The sequence below is a fragment of the Sardina pilchardus genome, chromosome 12 (assembly GCF_963854185.1).
Source record: "Sardina pilchardus chromosome 12, fSarPil1.1, whole genome shotgun sequence".
NCBI classification, from domain to species: Eukaryota; Metazoa; Chordata; class Actinopteri; order Clupeiformes; family Clupeidae; genus Sardina; species Sardina pilchardus.
This window is the reverse complement of record NC_085005.1, coordinates 18,841,207-18,858,229: the sequence shown is the minus strand read 5'-3', so window position 1 is coordinate 18,858,229 and position 17,023 is coordinate 18,841,207. Positions and strand designations below refer to the sequence as shown.

The following is a 17,023-nucleotide window of genomic DNA, read 5'->3' as shown; positions in this document are numbered from 1 at the left end:
AATCCCCAGAGCTATGCAACCAGTTGTTCTGGTTGGTCACATAACCATATTCATTCATTCATTCATTCATTCATTCATTCATTCATTCATCTAGTCAGTCAACACAGAGTTGCTGCCTCTCTTCTGAAGGTTTTCCTAAAAAGTGAGTGTGTGTAGGGAGTGTTAACCATAGCCATGCCAGTGACAGAGCAGCCATGATCCCAAAGGAGTCTTGTTGTCATTGATTTTTCACCAGGCTTTCTCCCCTGCTCCCCCTCCTCCTCCCCCATCTCTAGCGATGATCTCATTCTCCAGTGCTGTATAAACCAATGGCTCTTCCTGCAGCAGTCACGCCTTGATATGCGCCTCATCTTAATGTGATGCAATGACACTCAGTGAGGGAGTGACCCGAAGCTGTTGGTAATAGCCTGCCGTCCTCTGTCGGCTTAATTTCACACACTTGTCTCAACTATCCATTAGATGGAAGACGGAAGTTGAGGAGAGAGGTTGAGGACCATTGTGGGTCTTTCCAGGCGTGGATTGGGATAAGGCCCTCTGTGAGGTTCATGCCAATGTGTTGTTTTTTTCAGTAGTCAGGTTAATAGGTGATATAACCATCGCACTGGTTTACCTTGCTGAAGATAAACACAGATAGATTCTCTCAAATTAGTAAGCAAACTCAAATTTGTGATGAAGGAATTTCTAATCGGTCTGTTTTCTAGTTTAACATGAATAACTGTGTCGAGACATTGCCTTTCTCTGATGAAGTTATTTAGCAGGAGAATAGTTATCTGATACAGGAAGTTCCCTGGCGTTATAGCCCTTATTGTCAGATGGTTGTTAGTTGTTTTGTGAGGTATAAAACAAAATGTGGAAGTTATTTCTACCTCCGCCAAGGAGGGTATGTTTCCATCGGGTTATGTTTGTCTGTTTGTCTGTTTGTTAGCAAGATTGAATTTCCCCTTGGGGTTCAATGAAGTATCTATCTATCTATCTATCTATCTATCTATCTAAGATAACTCAAAAAGTTATCGATGGATTTCGATGAAATTTTCAGGAAAGGTCTTAAATGACCCAAGGAAAAGACGACTAAAGTTTGGGAGTGATCTGTCTGATCTGTCTAACCGTCTGGATTCTGGAGGAGGTTATGTTTTCGCTTGGCGGAGTTCTACGCTCTCGGAGTGCTTTTCTAGTTTAGTAATATTCTCTCCCTCAGTCTCTCATGTGAAATTAGTCAAACCATTCATTTGTTCCTCAAGGAGATGATGGTAGTGGCTGTGTCACCTGAATTATTGCCGTAGGCCTAAAGTGAGAAGAATGACTTCATGCAAGGTCAAACACGCTTGTTTGACTCACATACCATTTGCATTTAAATGTTGTCAAATACAGACAGCCCCCACCAACAGACAACCACCCACACACTTTCTTATACCCACACCCACACACACACACACACACACACACACACACACACACACACACACACACACACACACACACACACACACACACACACACACACACACACACACACACACACACACACACACACACACACACATACTGTATACACACAGACACACACAGAGACAGACACAGATATCCGTATGTGCCTCCACAGATCAATTCCATAATGAGAGACCATTAGAGAGTCTCCTGAAGCAGTTGCTCTCCTTTAGAAGAGTCGGCTGCCCAAAAGCCAGAGGAGGATTCCCCTGAGCTCAGCCCTCACATCAGGAGCATGTTAACAACAGCAGACCTCTCCCTCCATCTCCCTTCATCCCTTCATCCCCCACCATACCTCCACTGTCTGCATCCCTCCTTCCCATTAAACGGAGAAACCAGATTGGACTAGATTCACCACTAGCAGAACCATGCTTTGTATCTCTCGGTAGAGCAAGGCATGGAATGTTAAGTATGTTTGATTGGCAGACGTTTTGATGTCCAGGGGCTAGTAGTGAATCATTTGCTGGGAGATTTGTTTGAAATACAGATCTCTCGTTACTTGAAGGAGACAAAGCAGCATTGTTCTGTAATTCATATTCCTCAGTTAAGACTTTTGGACTTTCGTTTCTTTTTCGTGGTGCTGCTCGTTATCCGTAGGTCCGTCAGTGTTGTGTCTACGTTGTTGTTGGGGCCGTAGGCTGTGATTGGTGTTTTTCTTTCTACTTACAGTATTAGACCGTGCCCGCTCTAGTCATCTGCTACAGAATGTCCCCACTCACACACTCATACACGCAGCCTCCCTCAGAAAAGTAGTAGTGTTAGCTTCTCTGAATGAAACTTGACCTTTATGGAGATTCGTGTTATTTTGAAGTGCCCCAGATATAGACATAACAGCACTTCAGGAACTGATTTGAATTAATGAACTTTAAATGTGATTGGCATGGGAGTGGAATTGGGAGTTTGCATTACAACTGTGCCAGTTGATTTGATTTCATTTGTTCAGAATCTACTAATTTCAGGACAATTATGTTAACATTCTTATCACACTTCTGGTTACTGGGTTTAATCTGTCTCCCTCTGTCTCTCTCTCTCTGTTGTGTGTGTGTGTTGTGTTGTTTGAGAAAGAGGGTGCATGTAAAAGAAAGAGATAGAGAGAGAGAGAGAGAGAGAGAGAGATGTTGTTTATGTGTGTGTATATCCGTGTACGTACGTGTGTATATTTGTTTGTCATTGTGTGTGTACACTTTGGTGCGTGTATCTGTCAGCATATGTGTCACACTTGTGTGTGTATGTGTGTGTATGTGTATGTGTGTGTGTGTGGGCGATGTGCGCTATAAATAAGCCCGGCATTAGTGTAGGCATCGTGCTTGATTCGCTTCGGGAAGCTCGGAGTTCACAATGGAAGAAATCCCTCTCTGTGTGATCCGTGCCGCATGCGTAAGTACAGAGGGAGATAAGGTAGACTCCTGGGGGCGAGCGATATGGGATAGAGAGATGGCAGCATTGATCATGAGGCTACACACTCTCTCTCTCTCTCTCTCTCTCTCTCACACACACACACACACACACACACACACACACACACGCTTTGTCATGGGTCAACTACAGTGCCAAGGAAAACTGAGTGAACCCTTTGGCATTACCTGCATTAAGATATAAATGTTGTTTAAAATAATGTCTGATCTTCCTCTGAATCACAATAACGACAAAACACAATCTGTTTTTGCTGATTACAGGCAAAATATTGCATTGTTCTAGTCTGTGCTGAATGCAGGTCTTTGTACAAACCTTCACAATGTTGTTAGGAAAATGTACAACCCAAGTATAATGGCTTCAACAAAAAGCTAGGCGGAAGATTACAAATATGCAGTGATGACGTGAATGACTAGGCACTGTTGCTCGTTGATCTGTCCATCATTGTATAAAGCCTGCCCAGACGTTTTGATTGGTGCGCCCAATTTTCATGCAGGCATAGAGGCTTAACAAGTCCAGGCAGGGAAGGGTTAAATTCGGGCTGGCTTCCAGGCTAATTCATCAGCCTACTGTGATCAACAAATTGTTGTACCGGAAGATGATTTAGTGCTATTGTGAAACTATATTGAAACTGGTTCATGTCCCTGCTCATGAGTTCACTAGAGGTAAAACTGGGATAGCAGGACACCACAGTAGAAGCATTGCTCTCTTAAAAAACATTGCTGTGTGCTGGGAATTTGCCAAAGAGCACCTTGACCCTCACGCTACTGGGGAAATGATGTGTGCGCTGATGAAACAGATTGCATTGTTTGGAAAGAACACACACAGCACTGTATGGCATCAAAGAGGAGGCACCATAAAAACATCTCAATGCTGAAGTTGAGTTACAGTGGGGAAGTACATGTTTTAGGGCTGCTGGGCTGTCTTAGAGACAGGACAATGTGCCATCGCCCATCGCCACAGGGAAAAATGAATTCCAAAGTTGATCAATATTCCAACAGGAGAATGGGAAAGGCTCTTTAGCAGCCAAAGCTCAGTAAGCGTTGGATGAAGCAGCAGGACAAGTTCCCTAAATGTAGAAGGAAATCTACACAGATTTACTTCTTAAAAGTAATGGCCCAGAGCCTTAATAAACCCAATAGAGATTAACTCAACAAAGCCATTCACACTTGACGCCAGACATCCTAAGATTATGGCTGAACTGAGGGAAGAATTGACTAAAACACTTTCTTGTGCAGACCTGACTCAGTTACTAGGAGCACTTGTTTAAGCTTATCCCTGCCAAGGGCATTCAAAAAGTAATTAATTCCAAGGGTTCACTAACTTTTTTTCCCACCAGCGCTATGAATGTACTATGGGTCTTTTCAATAAAGACACGAAAGATAATATTTTGTCATTAGCTTCAGCATATTGTGTTTGACATTTTACGACCAATTAATGCAGGTAATTTCAGGTAATTTCTAAAGTGCTCACACATACTTTTTCTTGCCACTTTTATGCTGAATGCTTTTATGCTGAAGTGCTTATTATGGATGGAGTGGAGTTGCTGAGATCCAGGTTTGCTGAAGCAACTCGGCTTCAAGCAGCTTCTTGTATTGAGGCTGCTATATGACATTTAATCACATATTGAATGATTTCTCAGAGGTGGGCGTGAGAGACTTTTGGAGGTTTCTCTGTTTTTCTTCTATTCGTCTGTTATTTCTGAGATGTTTTTCAGTAATGAATAGGTGCCGTTCTGACTACTGTAGTGTAAGTTTCCTATATACTGTATGAGTGAAAACGTCGACTTCTCAGTTTGGGCTGGTAAAAAGAGAACCACATGCGACAAATAAACTCAAATCGCCTGGTAGTAAATCTGTCTTGAATGGAGGAATGTTTTATTGAGATAAATGAAAATTGCTGACTTAACCGTTATTAGTGTCTCGTGTGTCTCGCTCTCACTGTCATAAATTCACTCTCTCTCTCTCTCTCTCTCTTTCTCTCATTTTTTACAACCTGTGATTTATCACCAGGGTGACGGGGCTCTGGGGACAGGAAGTGAGCTCGTCATGACGATCAGCGCTCCGTCGTCCTTGGACATCTGAGAAGCGGACAGCGATAAAATCGACACAGAGAGAGAGAGAGAGAGAGAGGATCTTTTATTTTTTTTTTGCTTTTTGTTTATTTCTTTGTTGGCTTGCATCCTTGTTCAACATGCCCTCTCACTGGAAACGCTCGTCTCCCAGACACCCGTCTTTCTCCACCAAAAGGCCTTTCTGTCCTTACCCACTCTGCAAGCCGTGAGCCCAAATACATTGAATTCAAACGCACACACGCACACACGCACACACGCACACACGCACACACACACACACACACACACATACACACACACACACACTCACACACTCACACACACTCACACACACACACACACACACGAACACACACACAACACACACACACAGACACGCGCGCGCACACACACGCTCCACCACCACAGGCCTTGTCCTGACCTGCTGACTGCATGACTGTTTGGCCGGCTGGACTGATTGGCGGCGCGCGACCATGAAGAGACCCAAGCAGCAGTCGCAGCCCCTCAGCTTCCTCAGCTTCTTCAGCCGCAAGCCCAAGTCCGACCCCAGGATCGAGAAGCCCTCAGGAGCGGTGAGCCAGGAAGTGGCTATCACGCTAACGCCCAATGAGCAGGAACCAGCGGAGCAGGTGAGCCTGTCACCTGAGCAGCACTCGCCTCTGCTCACATTTCTCTTACTGTAGGTCCTTCATGTTTATCTCCACCAAGGAGGTTATGTTTTCATCAGGGTTTGTTTGTTTGTTTGTCTGTCTGTCTGTATGTCTGTTTGCAAGATAGCTCAAAAAGTTATGGGTTGATTGATTTCGATGAAATTTTCAGGGAAGTGAGTTTTGAGAGTGATCCGTATCACCGTCTGGACCCAGGAGGCGGTTATGTCACGGAAAGTCACATTAGTCATACAGTTTATAAAAGTAAATAATGAGGACTGATGTACTAACGTTGAAATGGCAATAAGGATTTAAAAACGTGAGTAAATGCGATGCGTATGCTACAGTGTCGATAAACAGAAGGACAGCTTTTAACAGGGCTGAATAACAACACTAACATTTGGCCGCTGAGTTGGCAGCAAAAGAGCAGGAGTCCGTGTGGGTAATATAGCAACAGTTGGCCGTTGAGTGGGACATGAACAGATTGGACGTCTTCTCTCGCCGCCGTCACCCCTCAGCCTTAGTGAGTCTGTATTTAATTAGTTTGTTTATTTTAAGGATCTACTCCTTTCCGTTGCCAAGAAACAGAGTGGTTTGGTGCAGCCCCCCCCTGCTCATAAACACTTGAGCATAGAGAATTAAACATGCAAGCACACACACACACATAGAGACAGTAACATGTATGCATACACACGCACACACACACACACACGCACACTCTTAGGTGCACATGCACACGCACACACACACACACAACTATGGACAGCAACACACATATGTGTACACATACACACAAACATACTCACACACAGAGACACATGCATACACACACACACACACACACACACACACACACACACACACACACACACACACACACACACACACACACACACACACACACACACGTATCCCAGTGGAAAAGGTGGGCTCTTGATATCTGTGTTACTGGCTGGGATAGATGGTCTACAAGGAAATGAAGGGATGGCCGGGGTCATCATTTCCCTGCTGTAATTGAGTCTTTGGGCTTTGAGGTGGAAAACAGCGAGTTTGAATGTTGCCTAGTATACAGCCCGTTGGCAAGCCCCTGTCATTGGCAAAGCAGCAATTATGCCGGCCCAACACGGCCTCTGGGTACACAGCAGCGGTTGAGGGAGTGAGAAAGATAGTTCTGGAAATTGTCGGTTGCCACCGAGGAGTCGTAGAATTAGTGTGGAATCTGACCGAGTTATAGGGAGCCATGTTGTTAAGTCGAAACCTCCACGGGAACACGCAGTGGTGATTGTGGCATTGTTTGAGCGTAGTGGAAAGTTGAACTGAATCGAGGGGAAAGCTCGACACGACTAAGGCGAATTTCCCTGCACTCTGTCATGCTGGGGTAAGCCTTAAAATGGACCTGTTTTGGGAATAGGCAGTCCGTGTAGCTGTGATAATATATGTGGTTTTATATTGAGATGATGAATGATGCTTGAATGGTTGGATGTGTTTTTATTCTTGCTGTTGGATCTGTGGTTGTTGTGATTATGGAAACTTGTTTTTATTGTTCTTATTGTAATCCTTATGTTATTTATTGATGTCTGCCATAAAGGTAAGCATCTATTTAATCTATAATAATCCATCTTGACATATCTCACTTTCTCTCTCTCTCTCTCTCTCTCTCTCTCTCTCTCTCTCTCTCTCTCAGGACCAGAACGCTGCAGCAGAGAGCCAGGGGGAGATGGCTGGCAGTGGTGTGGATGGTTGTGGAGAGGGAGGGGGAGGAGAAGGAGGAGGAGGAGAAGGAGGAGGAGGTGGAGGCAGGGGTGGGGCGGTGGCCTCTGCCGCCATGGAGACGTGCTGTCCGGGAGACCACGGCAAGGGCCTCACCGTCCCGGCGCCCATGACAGGGGCAGCGGCGTCCGCGTCCGGGGCTTCGGCCGACTGCGGCAGCGGCTCAGGCTCCACGGGCATGCTGACCCTCTCGCTGTCCAGCCAGGACCAGCTGCAGATGGAGCACCTGGAGGTAGGCCTGTGAGCTGCAGCAGACACCCACACACCCACCCACCCACCCGCTCAATGTTACCATGATATTTTATTGAGTTACAGTAATGTAATGTTGTATTACAAATATATTACATTTGCCAAGCCAGCATGCACTAGATGTTAATAAATGTTGTCCTTATTTCAAATTTAAATTGAATCACGGCAGAAATATTAGTGGGAAAGTGTACACTATTTCAGCAGATTTCCATAAAATGGCATTCCCTTTGTAGTTAGTTGAAATTGTACCAGTCATAGATAATAATGAAATAATGAAATATTAAATCACGCTCTCAGCATGAGATGAGATCAGTGTGGGTTTCTGTCAAGAGTTGCTTAGTAACTGAACACATTGTTCTGTGCCCCCCCCCCCCCCCCCCCACCTGAAGGAGTGTCCTCTGTGCCTGCTGAGCCAACCGCGCGATCACTTCCCCCGCCTCTCGTCGTGCCCGCACCGCGCCTGTGCCGACTGCCTACGCCAGTACCTGCGCATCGAGATCTCCGAGAGCCGCGTGGGCATCGCGTGCCCGCAGTGCCCCGAGGCCCTGGCACTGCCCGACGTGCGCGCCATCCTGGACGACAGCTCGTTGCTGGAGCGCTTCGAGGAGTACCAGCTGCGCCGCTTCTTGGCAGCGGACCCGGACACGCGCTGGTGCCCTGCGCCGGACTGCAGGTCAGCTGACCGCCATCGAGGAAGTGCGATGTGATGAAAGCGGATGTGCCAGCTGACTTGTGTTAAGGCCAGTTCAAACACAAGATCCGCGACGAGACGAGCTGCAACATTCTAAAAACCAGCGACGTTCTAAAACTCCGCAACTAAGATTTGACATGTTGAATGTTTAGCGACGGCTTGCAACTGCTTGCAACTGCTTGCAACTGCTTGCAACGTTTAATTCACACCGCCGCAACTGCTCTCCGCAACCGTCTCAGACCGTCGCGAATCTTCGGTTTGAACTGGCCTTTATACGTTTCTTTATTCGCCCAGTGCTTTCATCCAAAGCATCTTATCTCCTCTGTGGTCACTTGTCTTCTTATTTTTCGTCTTCTTCTTGTTTTTGTATTCCTGTTATCATTTCTATTTAAAGATTTATAGCTCTAATTATTATTATGTATTGTTATTATCACTGTTGTTGTCATACAACAATGTTACAACATTGTTGGTGATACAAAAGTAAGACTTAATCAAGCAACATAGAGGTAGATGACATTGCATTAAGGAGTTCTTCTTGGTGTGAAATAGTCCTGAGACGAGTAGGTACCGGTGAGATTAAGTACGAGAATGCATCACTTGTGTGCATGGTGTGAAAAATAAGAAATCCTTCATGTGTAATCATTCCACTAATAAGCATCATTACAGGGCAACAGTCGCAAACAGCATCCCGAAACAGCATCGGCAGCCAAGCAGCACATGTGCGGGCGTCCTGTTGAGATTACTTTCATGTGTGTGGTCCCTGTGGTGTTCTTTCAGCGCGATGCGCTCCGGAGGGACCGAAAATGAGAGCAGCCTCCTCTTAAGTGTGCAGTGAAAACACCAAAACCATACAGTCAGCTGAAATCCAACTCCACACCAACACATAGCACTCATTTAAAACAAGGCCCCAAGACCGTCATCATGTTGTATAATCTTAGCGTCTCACTGGAGAGCTGTAGTTTAATACGAGAGGCAAGAGCCACATTTTTTATATGGCTCAGAAGTCCCTCTGATGATGAAAACACATTGTTAAGGGCGTTATAATGAGCTGTAAACAATGACAGCATACTGGTACTTATGTGTAATAATGTGATTGCAGAAACAGACGCTTGGGGTTTGAAGGAGTACCATCATTCAGCTAAGGTTTACAGTATATAAACACTAACATGCTGTAACTTACCCAACAGGCCACTACTAACCTGGTGATTAGCGTGTTACGCTGTACTTAGTGGTCGTGTGTAAATAGGGGCTGGAGAGAGGGCTACGTGAGGCAAAAGTGTACCGCTTTGCCGCTTGAACCGATACGTTTTTCCGCTACGTGCGATACGCAGGAGGCCACTTTCTCTCACACCAGGGCCGCGCTTTGAGTGTGTGTGCTAGAGCTAGCCGCGCGCCACTGTGTTGCATTATGCATATTCTCTGCCTAGAGTGCTGCTTTGGGTTGCCAGCCCTGTAACCGGAGAGGGGCCTCAGATGGGAATGGGGAGATGGGGTGGGGGTGGGGGTAGGGGTGGGGGTGGGTGGGGGTGGAGAGAGTTGGAGAGGCTTCTCTGTTCTCCTACGACACAGCGGGGGCTTGGGTGTCTGGCGTCACGTGGGAGGAGACGAGGGTTCGTTATCATTGGGGAAAGCCTTGTGCTTGGGAGGTTTTTGTTGTAGACTGCAATGCCTCAAAGAGATCAATGCGCCATTTTGTTGCTGTGGGACAAATATCATGTGCAAGATCACAGTCACTAGAACAGAATGTGTTGTTCAGTTGGAGTGCAGTTTGTTACTATGCAGTTTGGTTGTATTGTCCAAGTGCATTTCAAATTTTAGGATTGAAATTTGCACTGATAGGTTGATATGGTTGATTGAATATGGCTAAAAGTTTATCTGTTGTGTGGTTATGTGTCTGTTGGAGTAGGAGTTTATGTGTACAGTATGTGTATATGTGTATGATATGTATATTGTATGTGTATGTATTTATATCTAATATGTATGCTTGTATTGTGTGTCTGTACAGCTACGCAGTGATTGCTTACGGTTGTGCCGAGTGTCCAAAGCTGAGTTGCGGACGTGAGGGGTGCGATACGGAGTTCTGCTACCACTGCCGCCAGCTGTGGCACCCTGACCAGACCTGTGACCAGGCCCGGCGCCAACGGGCGCGCTACACCACGGGCGCCGAGGCCTCCACGCTCTACGTCTTCAACGAGGAGCAAGGCGGCGGTACGCCACCCTCCTGTGTGTGTCTGTGTTTGTGTGTGTGTGCTTAACAGCGCCCATTATCATTTTGTTTAGCAGTCTGGAGTCTCTATGAAACAGAATGAGTGGTGGTTGAGTTAGAGGATGTCGTGTAATGCAGTTATGTGTGGAGCCTGATTTTGTAGCACATGATTGAACCTGCGGATCCTCTCGCACTGAGCAGGATTTCCGTTGCAACAACGCATCATCATTAGGGTAAAACTACCGTAATTTCCCAACTATTAGCCACGGCTTATACATTGATTTGGCTAAATTTCTTCGGCTATGAGGTTACTACATGGGGGCAGTTAATATGGTGTTTATATGGTTTTGTTTCTTTTAACTTGCATAAAACACTGTCCTGCGGCTCATACACAATGCGGCTAATAACACAGGAAATTACTGTAACCTGTCTCACGACGGTCTTAACCCAGCTCACGTTCCCTAATTAGTGGGTGATCAATCCGTGGATGAAGAACTCTGGTGGTTCTAAGCGTGTTGGTTCTCTTTTTTCCCTCCAGACGCAGAGGAGATTAAGGCCTGCCCCCGGTGCGGCGCCTACATCATGAAGACCAACGACGGCAGCTGTAACCGCATGAACTGCACCGTGTGCGCCTGCCAGTTCTGCTGGCTCTGCATGCAGGAGATCACCGATGTGCACTACCTCAGGTGCGCCCAGCCTCTTAACACACACACACGCGCGCTGTACCTACAGTACAGGAAGATTAGCCTGGGTGTTCCCATGCTGCCTTGCGCGCAATTTGATTCACACTGCTAAGGCAGCCTGGAAACTACCGCCCTAAATTTTTGCCTCAGATAGGGGACCAATCACAGAACAGGGGGGAAAGCTAGCCGATGATGAGCTATGGACAGACGTATTTGATAGACATCCGTGGCGCCCAAGAAACAGATCTGGGCATTTTTTTTCAAATACGGCGACAGGAAGACTGTGTCAGGTACACACTTCTGCTGCACCTCCAAGACGACTCGCTTACAGTAGTTAAGTCTCACATTGATGAAGTGTACACGTGTCTTAAAGATGCAGTAAGAGATTTCACAGGAAGTCGCGTTTGTGTTTGTGTTTGTGTTTATGTTTGTGTTTATGTTATGTCTACGACACAGCGGGGGCTTGGGTGTCTGGCGTCAAGTCGCGTTTGTGTTTGTGTTTGTGTTTATGTTTGTGTTTATGTTATGTCTACGACACAGCGGGGGTTTGGGTGTCTTGAGGATGTTGAGGCGACGGGGCAGGGACCCTGAATCAGCTGTCAGCTGTGTCCCTCCAGACCAGTGTTTATGTTTTCATTCATTAGCAGATGATTTTGTCCTACATTTTAGGACCAAGGACCAAACAAAAACACACCAAAGAGGTAGCTCAACCCTACCTTGAGTATTCCCAGAGAAAGAGTTTTCCCAGAGTTTTGTTTTTGTTTGGACAGGCTGCCCCCTCTTTGTTTCTAGTATTCAGAGCCTGGGCTGCCTACAGAGGCTGGGGAAGTGTAATAATCACGGAATGGGCAGCAAGGGGTCGTGAGGAGATGATTGCTACTTTAAATGTGACAAAGACTGTTATGGCCTTGACATTGCGTAAAATCCTTAACTGCGCCTTTAAGCCTCATTCATGCTCAACGGTAAGAATGGATACGGACAGAGCGTTATGTGTGATACAGACCTTTGATATTTATATAGTCATCATGTCACACACCAGAGCGCTCTGTTTCTGGCCTTGTGCCATGTTTGCAACTAGTGCTGTTTTTCCACAGGCGAAACGACTTCTCAGACAAGTTTCCTTGTGGAATAATTCTGACGCAGTGAAGAGAAACAGTGTCTTTAATATTTATACCATCGTCTTAGCTCGGGATCAGTGCATGTCATTTTGTCCGCTGCTGTCACTTGATAGTCAGAACCATGGTGGTATTTCCATCAGAAAGACACATCCGTCATCCATAGAATGTAAAGGTGCCAGTGGGTGCTCTGCAGTGGTGTGTGTATGTGTGTGTGTGAGGGGGGTGATATCTGGTACATTTGACAAAGTGTACATACAGTATATCAAATTCATATAAATCGGCTTATTTTGAAAGGAGGATCCATCATCATAAGAGTACATGGGCAAGCCTAGGATTAAGCAGAGTACTGGTAGTGACTCAGTCATGATCTCTGTGTGTGGGTTCAGCACAGATGTATGTTTTCATACACAGGGGACACGTGATCAGGCAACACGTAGTGTTGATGTTGTGCAGATATTATTCTATCGTCTACAGTATGAGTACCATAGCAGAAGTTTTGTTCTGCGCTGATGAACTATTACTGTGTTTAAATTTGAGGTCATCTTCGATTTTTCCAGTCCTGGATGGCGGCCAGAGCAGACTCCGATCGATTGATCAGCCAAACCTCTCTTCATATTTCCATGCGCATGCAATCCGAGCCCCTTTCATTTGCCAAGAGCGGAATAGCTGAGTTTAAGGAACATGTCTCCACCCTCCGGTTGGCTTTTTTTTTCTCACAATGGAAAAATGCTGTGTGTGTGTGTGTGTGTGTGTGTGTGTGTGTGTGTGTGTGCGTGTGTGTGTGCGTGCGTGCGTGCGTGCGTGCGTGCGTGCGTGCGTAAAGAGAGAGAGATAGAGACAGAGAGAATGCTTTTGTCAAGACAATTCATACTAGTTTGCTCGAGAGCTGATAGGTAGCTGCTGTCTTGAAAGACTGTCTGACCTTGAACATGTGTCTAGATCTGAAACATCTGCTAGCGTTTGAGCACCTGCGTATTCGTGATTATTGGTATTAACATAAATACATATTTGTGACGGAGCACCATCTGTCTAAGTCACAGATTATAGTTCTTTCTCGTTTTATACTCAACTTGATGATTTTGTGACTAACAGCCGGGATACGCTGAAGTTTTCCACGGAGACTGTAAAAATAATGTTTAAGGATTGTTCTAATTTTTTTGGCCAATTTGTGCACTGCTATAAGCTAACAGTTACAGCATACGCTCCATGAGTGGAATGCTTCGGTTGCGTGCTTGTCGTAGTCCGGCCCGTAAATCTCGGATTATGGTTCTGGCTTGTTAAATATTCTTCATGGTGTTGTGACTCAGACTGTCCCAGACTGTCGCCGCTGTCCTGTCCTTGTCGAAGTCGATGTCGATGTCCGACCCCCCTCTCTGGACAGTCAGTTTGTCTCTCCTCCGTTTTTTTCCCCCCTCCTCCTCCTCTCTCTAAGTGCAGTCACCCTGTTATCCTAACGTCATCTCTGTCGCAGTGCTCAGAACAGTAACCCCCAACCCCCTCCACCCCCACCCCCCACCCCCATCCAAACCCCCCTGGAGTTTGACTGTGCCAGAGGGTTCAGACTTCAGAGTCAAAATGACGGCAACTGCAGTGGGTCATAATTCATAAAGGGGTTGGACCCGGGGGCTAACTAAGGATGAGATCATGCAGGGAGGTACTGTAGCAATCGATGCGGCAGCGATCGCTCGCAGAGCCAAACTTTTTTTTATCGTCGACGTGTTCACGCGGAGCATGAAATCTATGCTCCAGGGGAGGGTGATGCCTGCAGTGTGTGTGTGTGTGTGTGTGTGTGTGTGTGTGTGTGTGTGTGTGTGTGTGTTGGTGTGAGTGACAGAGAGGTCAGGCTGTGTGTGAGGCTGCACTACAGGGTCAATGACCTGAGACACCAAGGTTACACACACAGAAACTGTATGCGATGTCATTGACAGTGATCTTAGCAAGTGGAGAAGGCATTCAACCTAAATGTTTAAGAGCACTTTGCCATGATAAAGTGCACCAAAGCTGCAGGATAACTTTTCAAATTGATAGTACATTATTCAATCATTAGACGTTTGTTATGACACTACACTCACAGGTACATACTGTATGTGGTGTTTTGTTATGATTGTATATTTTTTATAATTGTGGTGATAATATAGTAAAAATAGTACATTTTAGTAAGTATGGTTAATGCCTTGTGCCTTTTCAGCAAGGCTCATTCTGCATTACACAGATGATGGCATCTGTTTGTTAGAGGAGTTTGACATAATTATGTACATTTTATTATCATTTTATATTTTTTACATTTTATGTATTTTACCAGTCCTTTTGAAATCTACCGTGAATCTCTTTTTAAAGGGAGCGCTACAATGACAACATCACAGAGATCATGATCGTTGTTTGTTGAGTGATTTGTCATACTTATCTTTTTCTCTTTTTCTTTTTTTTCATTCCCTTTCTCTTCCGTTCCCTACTCTTCTTCCTCCTCTTCCTCCTCCTCCTTTTGGCTCCCCCAGTCCCTCGGGCTGCACGTTCTGGGGGAAGAAGCCGTGGTCACAGACCCGGAAAGTTCTGTGGCAGGTGGGCATGCTGCTGGGCGCGCCGGTGGTCATCTCGCTCATTGCCGGCATCGCCATCCCCGTCATCATCGTGGGCATCCCCATCTTCATGGGCCGAAGGGTGGGCACTTCCGGCACACACACACACACACACACACACACACACACACACACACACACACACACACACACACACATACACACACACACACACACACATACACACACACACACACACACACACACACACACCTTTTATCTGTTATCTTACTTGCTTTTTCATTTGGATGATTTGCTTTTATATAAACCTCCACTGACATGCGTCAGTTCTTACAAGGACCAATCTCCTCAGAGCAGCTCAGCAACACTACAGTAAATATCGAATAATGATGAATACTAGTGTATTTTCTATTAGATTTGAGTCGGCAGCTTAAAGCTGCACTATGGGAGTTTTGGTCTAGACCTTATGAACTATCTAATGAGCGATCACAAGCCTTCTCAAAGGCATTCAGAACCTTACAAACACCTTATTACCACTTGCTGACATACTAACACAAGCCTTTTTATCTTCACATTTGAGTCCGCAGCTTAAAGCTGCACTATGGGAGTTTTGGTCTAAATCAAATGACCTTACTACCTAAAAGGTATGCTAAACTTTGCAAACACCGTATTGGCACTTGCTAACATGCTAACTGGTGTCTCTTTGGCAATGTGGACAGCAATGTTGAGCTACTAGTTTGTTTATGACATGACTCATAGTTTTGGCTTTAGTTGAGCCAAAAACTGTTTCATATTATTGTTTTAAAAATAAAAAATATTAGAAAATACTATTTTAATGACTGCATTACATATGCACTCTTATATTTTATCACCAACATACATTAGTTAATACATATACTGTATATACAAACACACAAATTAAACCAATTAGACACACCCATACAGACTCTCTTGAATGTGCAGGCATGTTAGCTGTGGATAGGGAAGACTGATAGACATACCAGTAGCATGTAGTAGGCTGTTGTACTGTAGGTCATCCAATGTATGTTCCCCGGGTCCTACAGTATGTTCCCCGGTTTTCCCCAAAAGGTTCCTATGTTCCCCGGTCGCAATACATACTGGGGAACATAGGGCCCTTTTTGTGAAAAGCGGGGAACAGGACCCTTCTTAAAGAAAAAAAGGGTCCTATGTTCACTGGTCCCATACAAAGCGGGGAACATAGGACCCGGGGAACATAAAAATAGGTACGCTCCCGGCTGTTGTAGTCTGCTTTGATGTGTCAGATCAGTCTGCACAGAAACATTGTTGTCTTAGTTAGTTGTACATAAAGGATGCCATATTATTCATACGTATGATTACTTCTGCTTATCGTGTGTTCCTGTGTCCTAGGTCCATGGTCGCTGTAAGAAAAACAATATCTCAGGAAGCAAACACTACTTGACTGTGGCCAGTGGAGTTATGATGTCTGTATTTGTGTCTCCAGTCATAGCGGCTATCACTGTGGGTAAGAGCCATCGTCCACCCACCCACCCATCCGTACCCAACCCCCCCTCCACCTCCCCCTTCCTCTGTTGTTTGCCTTGTGTATGCGGTTATATAACCAAGCAGTGTACAAGCCAAACATAAATGACAGCTGCCACGGGGCAATGCTAACGCTAGCTTTTTGTCCTCCGCTCTGCTTTCCATTGCTTTTCCTTGCCTGAGGAAGGCAACAAGCTCTGAGAGTGTGGAGGAAATGAGTTCAAGCATACGATGGCCCACATAAAGCAAAAACAGTCCCACTTCATGCCAAGTGGCCTTATTACAGTGCACTTGGGCAAGTAATGACTACTTCTATGTACTTCTCTTGTTAAAACATATTATTACAAGTTACAAGACTAAGCCCAAACATAACCCTGACTATAACACAAGCAAAACAGAGTATACTTCTCAATGAATCACTGAAAGGACTTGTGGTCTCAAAATGTAAAGTGGGTGCAACATACAGTATAAGTAACTAAATGAATAAATCAGTGATGAAATAGTTGGAACATTCCAGTTAAATGGACACATAAATAAGCTAGAAAAACACTCAGAGAGCGCAAAACCTCTGCCAAGCGAAAAAACACAACCGCCTCCTGGATTGAGACGGTGGTCCGGATCACTCCCAA

The 17,023-nt window shown here is 45.5% G+C and overlaps 1 protein-coding gene across 2 annotated transcripts in view; it reads left to right on the top strand.

Moving 5' to 3' along the window:
* Positions 1-17,023, top strand: part of si:ch211-278j3.3 (E3 ubiquitin-protein ligase RNF19B) — a 30,270-nt gene that overhangs the window by 3,351 nt on the left and 9,896 nt on the right. For both annotated transcript variants that reach the window (XM_062550217.1, XM_062550216.1), the window contains exons 2-8: positions 4,911-5,601; positions 7,304-7,621; positions 8,028-8,311; positions 10,335-10,537; positions 11,074-11,221; positions 14,832-14,994; positions 16,263-16,377. In XM_062550217.1, the coding sequence (XP_062406201.1) occupies positions 5,446-5,601; positions 7,304-7,621; positions 8,028-8,311; positions 10,335-10,537; positions 11,074-11,221; positions 14,832-14,994; positions 16,263-16,377 (1,387 nt within the window). In that variant the 5' untranslated portion in view covers positions 4,911-5,445. The remainder of the gene's footprint in view (positions 1-4,910; positions 5,602-7,303; positions 7,622-8,027; positions 8,312-10,334; positions 10,538-11,073; positions 11,222-14,831; positions 14,995-16,262; positions 16,378-17,023) is intronic.